Source organism: Balaenoptera musculus, chromosome 7 (assembly GCF_009873245.2).
Source record: "Balaenoptera musculus isolate JJ_BM4_2016_0621 chromosome 7, mBalMus1.pri.v3, whole genome shotgun sequence".
Lineage (NCBI taxonomy): Eukaryota > Metazoa > Chordata > Mammalia > Artiodactyla > Balaenopteridae > Balaenoptera > Balaenoptera musculus.
The window spans coordinates 85,192,818-85,207,098 of NC_045791.1; the positions used below are offsets into that span (position 1 = coordinate 85,192,818).

Below are 14,281 nucleotides of genomic sequence, written 5' to 3' on the forward strand. Positions count from 1 at the left end.
TGAGAATAAAATATTTGAACTCAGGATTCCGGCCCCCCTCAGAGCACTTCAATCTTGTATATGTGATGTGAGAAGGAGTTCTACAAGTCACTCAAACAGCCAATTTTATTATTTCATTGACACCCATTATACTTAATAAACTCTCTTTATCACTCTTTTGGTATTTGATATCCTTAAGACAAAAACCATCCTATTTCCACTTCAACTAAAAGAAGAAAACAAAAATGACCCATAAGCTCATTATTGCAGAAAAACAACCTGCTTTTAAATGTTAAAGCATTTTATTGAAATTGGATTTGCCTGTAGCTCTCTTAAATCATCTCAGTATTTTCTTATTTTCTTTATAGTTTGATTCATCCAGACTCCTCAAATACTGCTCTTTCAACAAGACTTGTGTCTGTTCAAGAGGACGCTGGGAAATCTCCTGCTCGAAATAGGTAAACTGCCAAATGAAAGCACTGTTCTGTGTCTGGTTTTTCTTTTTGTAGTAATGAGAAGAACAGACATAAAATGGATGGGATTGATTGTTATACACTTTCTTAGCTCTAAAAGCTGAACTAAACTGTCGTTTCCTTTTTGCTAGTTAGCTGTCACTTGCATTCTCTCAGTGGCCATTTTCTACTATTCTCTATTGGCTTCAGATCTCGGAACCTTCATTCCTTCTTTCTTCACGCTTAACAGGTGACCTCTCCTTCAGTTACACAGCAGAGGGGAGATAACAGACGAGGGTGTCCTCAACTCTTAACATCACTTACCAACTTGATTACAGTTGCAGCTCATCCTTTTTCTCTTCACTTCTGATTCTCCACTTGTGTTCTGGTTCTCATCCCTTACCAGTTTTTATTAGTTACCATATTAGTGTTCCTTATCTTTCACTTCTCTCTGCTGACTCCTTACTGTCTGCATTTAAACAAGCTCAAGCCTTACCTATTAAAAACAAACAAACAAACAAAACCCCTCCTTTGTGTTTTACCTCTAGTTATCTGTAGTCTCAATTTATTTTCTTAGCCAAATTCCTTGTAATAATAGCCCATAACTGTTCTATACCTGCACACTTCCTTCTCCTTTTCAACTTACTACGGTGTTACTAACATCCACACCTCCCCACCAAAAATACTGTCATTACAAAATCAATTGGTAAGTGGTTATAAACCTGAAGAACAAGATATCTGACTCACCATGGTTTAACATACTTTCAATTTATTCTTTCAACAAGTAATTAATAAGTACCTACGAACTACGTACTTGTATAACAGTGAATCAAATAAACAAAAATTTAAAGCATACGAAAACATAAGGAATAGGGGAGGAGGTTGGAATTTTGGTTTTTTTTTTTTAGATTTTTTTTGATGTGGACCATTTTTAAAGTCTTTGATTGAATTTGTTACAATATTGCTTCTGTTTTATGTTTCGGATTTTTGGTGGTGAGGTGTGTGGAATCTTAGCTCCTTGACCAGGGGTCAAACCCCCCCTTCTCCCCCTCCCCACCTCCCCCCAGCATTGGAGGCGACATCTTAACCATTAGACCACCAAGGAAGTCCCAAGGTTGGAATTTTGAGTAGTGTGGTCAGTGAAGACCTCACAGAGATGGTGACATTTAAGCAAAGACTTGAGGAAGTGAGGGAGTAAGCCATGTGGAAATTTTGTAGAAGAGTTTACCAAACAAACAGGGAATTGCTGGTTCCTGAGAGGGAACATGTCTGGCAGGGAATAACAAAGAGTCCTGTGTGCCAGGAGTAGAACCTTCTTACAATTCATTGTAAGGACTTTGTCATTTAATGAGTGAGATGGGAAGCTGTTGCAGAGTTTCATTTTTTATTTATTTTGAAAATATTTTATACTTGCAAAAAAGTTGCAAGTAATAGAATAAAATAAATTTTCATATATTCTTCATTAAGGTTCACTAATTTACATATTACCCATTTGCTTTGTTACGTTTTTTTTCTAGACTATTTGAGAGTAAGTTGCAGACATCATCATCCTTTACTTAAAAAAAAATTTATAAACTCCACTTTGTAGAGCAGTTTTAGGTTCACAGCAGGATTGACCGGAAAGTACAGAGAGTTCCCATATACCCCTGCTCCCCACAACCTCCCTCACTATAACCATCTCACACTAGAGAGGTATGTTGTTAAAACTGATGAACCTACAATGACACAGCATTATCACCCAAGTCTGTAGCTTACATTAGGGTTCACTCTTGGTGTTGTACGTTTTGTGGGTTTAAACAAATATGTAATGACATATATTCACCATTATAGTAAAGTACAGAATAGTTTCAGTGTTTTAAAAATCCTCTGTGCTCTGCTTATTGATCCCTCCCTCCCTGCCTCAACCCATGGCAACCACTGATCTTTTTACTGTCTTCATAGTTTTGCCTTTTCCAGAATGTTATATAGTTGGAGTCATACAGTATATAATCTTTTCAGGTTGATTCCTTTCACTTAGTAATATGCATTTTAGTTTCTTTCATGTGTTTTTATGGCTCGATAACTCATTTCTTTTTAGTGCTGAGGAATATTCCATTGTCTGGAAGTACCACAGTTATATTTATCCACTCACCTACTGAAGGACATCTTGGTTGCTCCCAAGTTTTGGCAACTATGAATAAGGCTTCACAAACATCCATGTGCAGGTTTTCGTATGGATATGTTTTTCATTCATTTGGGTAAATACCAAGGATTGTGATCACTGGATCCTATGGTTAAGAGTATGTTTAGTTTTGTGAGAAACTGCCAAACTCTCTTCTAAAATGGCTGTACTATTTTGCATTCCCACCAACAATGAATGGGAGTTCTGTTGTTACATATCCTTGGCAGTATTTGGTGTCATCTGTATTCTGGATTTTGGCCATTCTAATATGCTATCTCATAATTTGCGTTTCCCTAATGATGTGATGTTGAACATCTTTTCATATGGTTCCATCCTTTCCATCTGTATACCTTCTTTGGTGACGTGTCTGTCTAGGCTTTGGCCCATTTTTTAACTGAGTTTTCTTATTGTTGAGTTTTAAGAGTTCTTTGTATATTTTGGATAACCGTCCTTCGTCAAATGGGTCTTTTGCAGATATTTTCTCCCAGTCTCTGGCTTGTCTGCTAACTCTCTTGCTGTTGTCTTTTGCAGAGCATAATTTTTTAATTTTAATGAAGTACAGCTTATCAATTTTTTCATGGATGATGCTTTAGTGTTGTATCTAAAAAGTCATCTCCATACCCTAGGTCATCTAGATTTTCTCCTATGTAATTTTCTGGGAGTTAGTTTACGTTTTACATTTAGGTCTGTGATTCATTTTGAGTTAATTTTTTAGGAAGGTAGAAGGTATGTGTCTAGGTTAATTTTTTTGCATGTGGATGTCCAGTTGTTCCAGCACCATTTGTTGAAAAGACTGTCTTTGCTCCATTGTATTGCCTTTGCTCCTTCATCAAAGATTAGTGACTATATTTATGTGGATCTGTTTCTGGGCTCTCTGTTTTGTTCCGTTGATCTATTTGTTCTTTCACCAGTACCACATTGTCTTGGTTACTGTAGCGTTATGGTAAGTCTTAAAGTTGGATTGTGTCAGTCCTCCGACTTTGTTCTTCTCCTTCAGTATTATGCTGGCTATTCTGGGTCTTTTGCCTCAACATATAAACCTTAGAATCAGTTTGTCAATATCCACAGAATAACTTGCTGGGATTTTGATTGAGATTGTATTGAATCTATAGATCAGGTTGAGAAGAACTGACACCTTGACAATATTGAGTCTTCCTAGCCATGAACAATGACTATTTCTCCATTAATTTAGTTCTTTGATATCTTTCATCAGAGTTTTGTGGTTTTCCTCATTCAGATCTTGTATATATTTTGTTAGATTTATACCTAAGTATTTCATTTTTTTGGGGTGCTGATGTAAATGGTAATGTGTTTTGATTTTTAACTTCACTTATTCATTGCTGTTATATAGGAAAGTGACTGACTTTTGTATATTAACCTTGCATCATGCAACCTTGCTATAGTTCTGGGAGTTTTTTTGGTTGATTCTTTCAGATTTTTACATAGAAGATCATGCCATCTGTGAAGAAAAACAGTTTTAATTCTTCCTTCCCATTCTGTATTTCTTTTATTTCCTTTTCTTATTACATTAGCTAGTGCTTCTAGTATGATTTTGAAAATAAGTCTTGAGAGGACGTCCTTGCCTTGTTCCTGCCTGAGCAGTTGAAAGGACAGAGTTGCCATTTATTGATATGGGGAAGAGGGGGAGGAACATTTAGACATGTTGAATTTGAGATACCTTCTAGACATCCAACTGAGTTATCAAATAGTTGGATATATACATCTAGAGTTCAGGAGAGGGGTACAAGTCGGAGATATAAACTTGGGTGTTGTTATCATGTGGATGGTATTTAAAACTATGAACCTGTGTAGAGATCATCAAAAGAGTGAGTGTGGAAAGTGAGGAAGTAAGGACCAGGGACTGAGACTGGGGAAATGAAGAGGAACCAGAAAAGGAGACTGAGAAGGAGAGACTAGTGATAAGGTGAAAGGGAGTCAGGAGAGTGTGTTGTCTTAGTAGCCAAGTGAAGAAAGTATTGTATTTCAGGGAAGAGGGAGTTATCCTGCTGATACATCAAATGAGATGAAGAGTAAAAACTGACTATGGGATTTAACAATAACATTGGTATAGGCAATTTCAGTGGGTTGTTCGGGGTTCTGGCGAGAGTGGAAGAAGAATTGGAGACGAGTTTTGTTATACTGAAGCAGGGGAATGCACTAGAAGAATGTGAAGTCAAGACAATTTTTTAAAAGATGGGACAAATTCCAAGACTCCTGTTGGCACATATACAAATGTAGAGATAGCTGTGCTAATGTACAGTATATCTCTGTGTGTTTTGAATTAACGCTAATATTGATATATGTCTTTAGGAAAGATGTAATTTAGTCAGTGAGTACTTTCTCTAAATAAAATGTTAGCTAACATTCTTACCACTAGGCTACTTATTTGAATATTTGACAACAAAATTGACTAATTTTCTTTTACTCTTGTTGCCACTATATCAGAATATGTGTAGGGATGATGGACTTTTAGAGAAGAAGAATGCATGGATAAAGCACATATTGGACAAGAGACTTTAACTGGTTGAATAAGACATAGTGGCAACTTTTCACTAAAAGAATATGCCAAGTCATGAAGAAGAAAAAAAAAAAAAAGAGGAAAAAAAACCCATGAAGAACTGGTTACTTAAAAAGTCTTGTCTATAGACTATATTTCTTTGATACCAGGGTTTCTTATTAAGAATGATTTTTTTGCCTAAACCTGTTACAGACCTGTGAATAATTTCTTAAATTATTTTAAAAGTATCTTTATGCTAGGAGAACATAGGTTTTCAATTGAGACCTGGTTTGAATGGCAGTCCTGTTATTTATTAGCTGAGTTAGACAGATTCCTTAATCTCTGACTCTTGATTTCTTTATCTGTAGAATGGATCTAGTTGTACCTATTCAATAGGATTCTGTGAGACCAAATGAGGGAAAATACATCCTGAGAGGGACTTGAACACATTGTAGATGCTTCTGCCTTTTATCCTTTATATAGAGGCTAAAATTGGGTTTCATTTTTTCTATGTAGAAGCTAACTAAATTTCTAGTTAAAATTTATTTATAAATAAAAGCTTGCTTGCTGCTATTGATACTCCATTTACAAGTCACTTATCTGGTAACTTATTGATATTACACTTACCTAATGATTGACTGTAAACTTTAGAAATACAATTTTTTTCCTATGTTAAAAAAAAAAAGATATTTTGTAAGTACTTATATACCAAGAGAGGAAATAAATTTTCACTACTTTTTCTATCGATCAAATTCAAAATATAATAATAATTGAGGACAATATTTTTAACATAGGTCTACTAATGAGAAGAAAGGAATTCTTTTTTGGGGGATGATTTTGCTGAGTTGGGGTTCAAAATTAGTGTGTTTCTTGTCATCAGAATGTTATAGATGTTCAATTAAAAAAAAAACTTGTTAGTTCAGTGGTTATGCAAAAACTTTTGGATTGTGGGCCATAATTTCCCATGCCTGATCTGCAAGATTATTTCTGCATTTAGACTGTGATGCTTTGTATTCGTCAATTAAAAAAAAGAAAACACCCTAATTTTCAGCATTTTAAGAAGAGTTAGTATTTATTTCCTTTGAGATATTACTGGTGTATGAACTACATCTATAATTTTTTTCCTGTAGTCTTTTCATAATGACTTTTTTTTTTTTAACATCTTTATTGGGGTATAATTGCTTTACAGTGGTGTGTTAGTTTCTGCTTTATAACAAACTGAATCAGCTGTACATACACATATATCCCCATATCTCCTCCCTCTTGCGTCTCCCTCTCATCCTCCCTATCCCACCCCTCTAGGTGGTCACAAAGCACCAACCTGATCTCTCTGTGCTATGCAGCTGCTTCCCACTAGCTATCTATTTTACATTTGGTAGTGTATATATATCCATGCCACTCTCTCACTTCGTCCCAGCTTACCCTTCCCCCTCCCCGTGTCCTCAAGTCCATTCTCTACTTCTGCGTCTTTATTCCTGTCCTGCCCCTAGGTTCTTCAGAACCATTTTTTTTCTTTTTTTTTTAGATTCCATATATATGTGTTAGCATACCATATTTGTTTTTCTCCTTCTGACTTACTTCACTCTGTATGACATACTCTAGGTCCATCCACCTCACTACAAGTAACTCAATTTCGTTTCTTTTTATGGCTGAGTAATATTACATTGTATATATGTGCCACATCTTCTTTATCCATTCATCTGTCGATGGACACTTAGGTCCATAATGACTTTCTTTTAAACTTAATTTGAAATAATTACAGACTAACATATAAGTTGGAAATAATAGTGCAGAGAATTTCTGGATACTTCTGTCCCAGCTTCCCCGATGATAGTATCATATATAACCATCATAACTACTTTTAAAAGTGCCCTTAGCATTGGCAAGTAACCATTCATTTAAAAATGAACTTTCATTATAATCCTGTTTATTGATGAAGAATTTACAACTGTGTTTTCACTTTCTGTTTTTATTTCCAGATCAGCCAGCATTACTAACCTGTCATTGGATCGATCTGGGTCTCCCATGGTACCATCATATGAGACATCTGTCAGTCCCCAGGCTAACCGAACATATGTTAGGACAGAGACCACTGAGGATGAACGCAAAATTCTTCTGGTACCGGTCCAGTATCTTTGACCCATTGCAACTTTAGAGCATAAAGAATGTTTATCTCACTAATTTTTTTTTTAAGACAAATACAAATGAAATAGCCCGTTATCATATAAATTAAATAGAGGAAATTATTTGCTAAGTTTTTATTAGGATGACCTGAAATTGGTCAAGCATTCCATGCTCATATGCTACATTAATATTTTCTTGACTGCTTTCATCTGGCAAAATCAGATTTCAGATGCCTACATAACACTAGAGCTTAACTTTGAGTTAGGTCCCAGATTGCTGTTTAAACTTTGGAACATGTTTCTTATACACATGGAATACTTTTCAGACATTTAATATTATATGTTTAAGTAGGTAGTAATCAGTTGTTTATTGAATTTATCTTTGTAAAATACTGTGTTCAATCATAAGAGTGACTCAAAGAAATGGAAGATATGGCTTCTGTCCTCAGGTTTACAATTCAGAAGGTATAGAGGTGAGAATAAGCATGGCATTTTTTGTGGACTGAAGTGACGTTTATTAATTGGGAGATGTTGGGAGGGATATTAAGTTCAGTTCTGTGGGCAATGAGAATGGAAAGTTATTCGGGGCTACTTGGTGGAAGGTGGTGAATTCAGTCTCTGTAAGTTTTAGATTTGAACCTGTAGGTGCTGAGCAGTGTTGAGGTTTTTTTGAGCAGGGAGTAATTCCCTGATGGCCTTTCTCTAGGAAATTCACCTGGCAGTTGGGTATATGTGAGAATGGTAAGAATCTGGTGGGGTAAAAGCTACAGAAAGTTACTTTAGATTAATGTGATTCACTGTTCCCTCCTTCTCTTTTGTTCTGTCTCCAAAGAGGGGTGTGACATTCTGTGTTTAGATAATCAGGAGACCGATAGTATGTGCCATTGACTGAAAAAAAAATTATTTGGGATAGTTTTTTGGTTTTTTTTTCTCAAGAGAAAAAGTTACGTTTGCAATTAGATGGGCTGAGTTCAAGCTGTTCCCCATGCATGTGTCATTTCTATTAAATCATGTAAGTTAGCTATGACAAATCTGAATTGAGTTTCCTTTTATGAATCTAAAAATCACAAGAAGCAGTCTGAAACGGTATATAGCATCCTTCTCAGGAGTAATTACTTCCTCATAATGTGATTTCAGGACAGTGTTCAGTTAAAAGACCTGTGGAAAAAAATTTGCCATCACAGTAGCGGAATGGAGTTTCAGGATCACCGCTACTGGCTGAGAACTCATCCCAACTGCATTGTAGGAAAGGAGTTAGTCAACTGGTTAATCCGAAATGGACACATTGCTACAAGGTAATGGAGCTTAAGAAAGACTTTTTGATATTATTTATGAATTTATTTTTAATGACATATCATGTAGATATAAAGGGAGCAAATTTCTTTGTGAGTGGGGTGCTGCTTGTTTTCTGCATTTGGTGTTTGGGCTGCTAATTACTCAACCCTCCTCCCTTCTGAGTTGTAATCAGTAGAGAGTAGATGCAAGGAGCCAAATGGGGTCACAGTTCACCTTATTTATTAAAAGCAGAAATGTACAGTTAATTCCCAAAGCCCAGAGCTCTCTAGTTAAGCCGGATTGGGGAATGCAGCTAGATCCTAAGGCCACAGTAGATTCTCCTGCTACTGCTCCCTAATCTGAACTTTCAACCTATCTTGAGAATTGGGTCCATTAACCACACCAGGAGTGTCCTAGCCTGCCTCACAAATCATTTGTGAGAAAGAGACAGACAGGTCTTGTTGCCTTTCAGGGTAATGCGTCACCTGGCTTTTCTGCTTGCTTAGAAGAAACAAGTATGTAGGAAGAGAAGAAACAGCTGTGAAGCCCTGGGTTCCAGTTTGGGTTGTATCTCTTTTTAGTTTTGTGCCCTTTGTCAAGTTATTCAATCTCTTAGAGACTTGACCTCTCAGCTCTAATATGAGGACAATATGTGATCCTATGAAGAAGCTGTGAGAATGAAATAATATGGGCAAATGTGTTTGGTACATTGTGAACTGCCATATAAATGTAATGTGTTAATAATTATTTCATGTATATATATAGATATACATTTTATATCTATATTTATAATATTTGGTATTGTCTTCTCATCAAAGACTGTAAGCTCCTTGAGGACAGGAGCCATGCTATTCTCAACACTTTTTACTCCTAGTAAGTAAAGGGGTGTGCATGCACTGAGTACTTGTAAATGTTTGTGTAATTGAAATTAGGTTTTCTTGGGACTGGTTCTCCTTTACTATGGTACATGGGAAGATCTTTTAATTTAGCTTCAAGTCTCTCTTGTTTTATCCCTCACCTATCCAAGGACCATTTGAAATTCCAACTCTGATTAGAATGGAAAAAAAATTCAGTTTGTGTCTGATCTTGTACTTGTAAAATTATTCTGACTGACTTTTAAAAGTTTTCACTTCTCTTGGTCTTGATTCAGGGCACAAGCTATAGCAATTGGACAGGCAATGGTGGATGGACGTTGGCTGGATTGCGTCAGCCATCACGACCAGCTCTTCCGGGATGAGTACGCGCTGTACAGACCACTGCAGGTAGCGTTCAGCGGCACTGCTAAGGGGAGTATAGTGAGCTTTGCTGCCAAGTCTTCTCCATCAGCGGGAATAAAAACTAGCTGAATAACCCAAAGATACACTTTTCTAACATGTTTTCCCTGCCGTTTGAGGAAAGTTAAACATTTTTACTTGATAGGTAGTGGTGATTAAAAAACCCATTGGAATCAAACACTGTTCAGTTGGTGTGGCTTCTCTTAAGCTTGGCGTTGTGATATTGTAGTTGCTTGTCATTTATCTTCAGTGGTTTTCAGTTTTACTGTGTCTGCATTTTTAGGACTAAGAGGGACTATACATAATAAAACAATTGAAAAAACTTCATGGTACCATTGCAATAGATTTTGACTCTATAGCAGTATTCAACTGTACAGTAATGGTAAAATGGTGAATATTCTCTTTTCTGTTTGTTTTTTTTTTTTTTACTTTAATTAGGAAATTGGAAATTACTTAAAGATAGAACTTTTAAAAAAAGATATACTTTCACTTTTGGTTTATGTTAATTTGATATAAATAATATTCAGTAATACCTTTGTGAACTAAAATTGAAAAATCAATGGTTAGAAAAGACAAAGACCCAAAACACTAGTGTGGTGTTATGTGTTAAAATCTAACAGTTGTTTTCCAGTATGTTGGCACAGGGTTAGGATAAATTCTGAGCTGTCTTTACTCTCAGGAATAAAAGATGAGACACTATAAAATCTGTATGTTTTGTTCGTAATATGCTGCCTTTAAGCTTACTGATTCATAAATATTATAATTGGAAGAGTGGAGTTGCCAGCATGATGCTGGTTTACAACTTAGCTTCTATTAATTTGCTAATTTTTACATAAATTTATTTAGTGGTTAGCCTTGTACAAATATTGGGCTAGAATTTATTTGTAGTGTGACAGCCTCAACATTGTTGCCATTGAGGGTCAATCGCTTGGATCCTGTCTTGACCCTTTCAGAGTACAGAATTTTCCGAGACCCCTTCTCCGGACAGTGACTCAGTGAACTCTGTGGAAGGACACTCTGAGCCATCCTGGTTTAAAGACATCAAGTTTGATGACAGCGACACAGAGCAGATAGCTGAAGAAGGTGACGACAATTTGACCAGTGAGTTTCACTTTCTGACATTTTAGTTTTTATGAATCATTACTGTGTATGTATGATAAAATGAGTGTTTTGTTTATTTAGTTGAAACAGTCCTACTTTTAAGATTTATGGCTCCAACTAAATGTAACAACATCTGATAGCAATCCTTGTCTTAGATACAGTATTTTCTTAAGAAACCAACTTGTTAGGCTACTGGTGTTTTCAGATTTTGCCGTAGTCTTTAGTTTGCAGCAGCTTAAAAATAACTCCGAGCTAATATTGCAGTAGACATCTTTCTCACCTCTTCACTATGATATCAGACCTTCTCTCTGCAGAACCTCCAACATATTTCTTCATTTTAAAAATTCATTTTACATTTAACTTGCTCAAATTTTATTAAGTCTACACAGAAGTACATGAAAATACTGTATCCATTTTGGTATTGCACATTGGGCTTGTATATTAAAAAAACCATTTTTCTCCTTTCCTCCGATACCCTGATGAAACCCATTTTTACTCCCCTCCTCTCCCTGTATTTCTTTCCCCTCCCCAACACTAAAAGACTCTGCCAGTCCTAGCAAGCGCACATCAGTCAGCAGTTTCCAGTCCACAGTGGACAGTGACTCAGCCGCGTCCATCAGCCTGAACGTGGAGCTGGACAACGTGAACTTCCATATCAAGAAGCCCTCCAAGTACCCACATGTGCCCCCTCACCCTGCTGACCAAAAAGGTAGGAGGTAGTCACCATCTGCAGTCCAAACACAGGCTGGAGAGATCTCAAGCCAGCTTGTCCTTCTGGCTTCCTCTGACCCCTATGGCTGAGGGGATTTGGTGTGGGTTTTGGTCCACCCCTTCTCATTTTCCCCCCACCTCTTCCCCACATGTTTTTTTTTGTTTGTTTTTTGGTTGGTTCTGGTTCCTTTTATTTCTTGTTTTCTACCTCAGTACCACCACACACAGTTTAAAGCTTGTAGTCTTTAAAAGGAACTACATCTGACTGCTTTTCCCTTAGCATAATGTGCAACTTCCAAGGTGGCATTTCTTTGCATTTATAACATGGATGTTCTGCTCTATTCATTTCTCTTTCTTCATTTAATATTTTAAAGCTTATTTGCTTATGCTATTGCCCAGTAGCATAGTATTCCACTAAACCTTTCCAGATGCTTGAACTCGATTGGTGAAAAACGTTCACACATTCCAAAACATCTTTCTCCTCTAATTTAAAATGCTTATTGTGCATATGCTATATTTATAAACAAGGTTTCTTCTTTAATACAAAACAAATTCCTTCTTTTAGCTGTCTTATTTGAGGCTTTAGTCTACTGAAAAATAATAATTCAAAAGACATTCGGTATAAAAGGAAAAGTAAGGTAAACCATTACTAAAATCTAACATAGCGGTACATAGAAATGAAATGCTTTCTTTAAAAATGGATGATGAGGTTTACTTTGTTGGATATAATTAAAAGGCAATTTAAATTTTAGCTCTAAAGTGGCATTAGTAAAGGTAAATAAGTAAAAAATACATAATTGGGAATTCCTTGGCGGTCCAGTGGTTAGGACTCCGCACTTCACTGCAGGCGGCACGGGTTCGATCCCTGGTCAGGGAACTAAGATCCCGCATGCTATGCGGCCAAAAAAAAGAAAAAAACATAAGTAATAAGTAACTGTGGCATTTCATTATGTTACAGTAACTGAAAAATCATTATTCTACAGATGAAGCAATTTATTCCATGATTTCACCTGTAGTTTGAATTTTTAATATTTAGCGCTCTAAATTTGAATTGTCTCCTTACTTAGATCTGAAATTCCTGCCTAATTCTTTGCTGCTGCCTACTTTGAGCCTCAAAATATTATCAGAAGAGAGAAGCTTTTGAATGTAAACATCTATGCTAAAATAATTGGAAACAAATTCACATTTCTACAACAGATTTCTCATAATTGTCGATATTAGCCACTCTCATCAAGATGTGGTAAAATGGCATTTAAGGGTTATAGTAATAAAAAGGTATATCTTATTTAAGAATAGAAACTTAGAGAGGGTGTGAGAAAAGAGGACACCTGACTCGCATTGAGCACAAGTAAGATACACATCGTTATGGGAATCCTCAAAGCAGAAATTGGAAAAATGATGGCAGACATTTGGGTGAGTATGAAAGGACAGTGAAGCAGATGTGGCACTTTTGTGAGAATTAACTGTAGACTCTGGTCACATGGAGGATATTGGATTTTTGTAATATAAATGACAGATGTGGTTCATAGGTGGGATGATCTGTCATGACGGAGGGTATCTGTTCTCTGGACACTTCTGTTGGCAATTTCATTGTGCTGAAAGAAGAGTGTGAAATACATTTTTGACTTGCTGGTGATTTCATCTCTTGGAAAGTTAAGGAACTTTTGAAAATCATGAAGAAAGTGACCTGTCATCATGCAACTAATAATAGCAAAAGGTGGACTGCTGAGCACAGTCAGGCATTTGCTTTAGGAAACCTAACTTCATAATGTTGGGGGAAGAATGGGAATAGAAGGCTGCGATAATGACGTTTTTACAGTACAACCTCAAACTGCATTTATAAGGAAAATTAAAGGGGCAGCACCTGCAGTTGAAAAAAACCATCATGACTCCTCTGGCAACTTTCTGATCTCAACCTTTAAAAATTTTTTTTCTAGAAAAATTGTGAGAGGAAACCTTCATATGAGGAGCAGTCTGAAAGAGGGGCCAGTGCTTTTAGAAAAGTGGCAGGATAGCTGAAGTCCAGACTGCACGGAAGATTGGAGGAAATGCCAAGGATATCTTGGGAAAGATTTTTAAAATTGTGATGCAAAGAGAAAAATTAGGCCAGTTATTTGGGGAAGTTGATACAATATTAATTGAACTTTTTTTTTTTTTTTTAACCTCTGTTAAGATAACCTTACCCAGGAAAGAACACTGTCTGTTAAGAGGAAGTGAAGTCCAAAATATTGAAGAGTTAGAGGATGCCTCGTTGTTGTTTGTTTTCCCTTCTAGTTTTACTGAGATATAATTGACATAAAGCACTGTATAAGTTTAACGTGTGCAGCATAAGTTTACTTATGTGAACATCCATCATCTCCCATAGATAGAAAATTAAAGAAATAGAAAAAATTCTTTTCTTTGTGATGAGAACTCTTAGAATTTACTCTCTTAACAACTTTCATATATGACATACAGCAGTGTTAATTGTATTGATTGTGTTATACATCCGTCCCTAGTACTGGAAGTTTCTGCCTTTTGACTGCCTGTGTCTAATTTCCCCTCCCCCACCCCCTTCCTCTAGTAACTACCAATCTGATCTCTTTTTCTGAGTTTGTTTTTGAAGTATAATTGATCTCCAACTGTTACGCATCATAGTGATTCCATATTTCTATACATTTTGAAATGATCACCAGTTAAGTCTAGTTACAGTATGTCACCATACAAAG

At 36.3% G+C, this 14,281-nt stretch overlaps 1 protein-coding gene across 8 annotated transcripts in view; it reads left to right on the forward strand.

Moving 5' to 3' along the window:
* The window catches only part of PIKFYVE (phosphoinositide kinase, FYVE-type zinc finger containing), a 77,545-nt gene that overhangs the window by 17,375 nt on the left and 45,889 nt on the right, over positions 1-14,281 (forward strand). For 5 of the 8 annotated variants that reach the window (XM_036858020.1, XM_036858022.1, XM_036858023.1 and 2 more), the window contains 6 exons: positions 348-437; positions 7,069-7,207; positions 8,350-8,507; positions 9,638-9,749; positions 10,715-10,862; positions 11,404-11,571. In XM_036858020.1, the coding sequence (XP_036713915.1) occupies positions 348-437; positions 7,069-7,207; positions 8,350-8,507; positions 9,638-9,749; positions 10,715-10,862; positions 11,404-11,571 (815 nt within the window). Of the gene's footprint in view, positions 1-347; positions 438-7,068; positions 7,208-8,349; positions 8,508-9,637; positions 9,750-10,714; positions 10,863-11,403; positions 11,583-14,281 lie in introns of those variants that run through there. The other 3 variants (XM_036858024.1, XM_036858026.1, XM_036858028.1) reach the window with 2 other exon arrangements.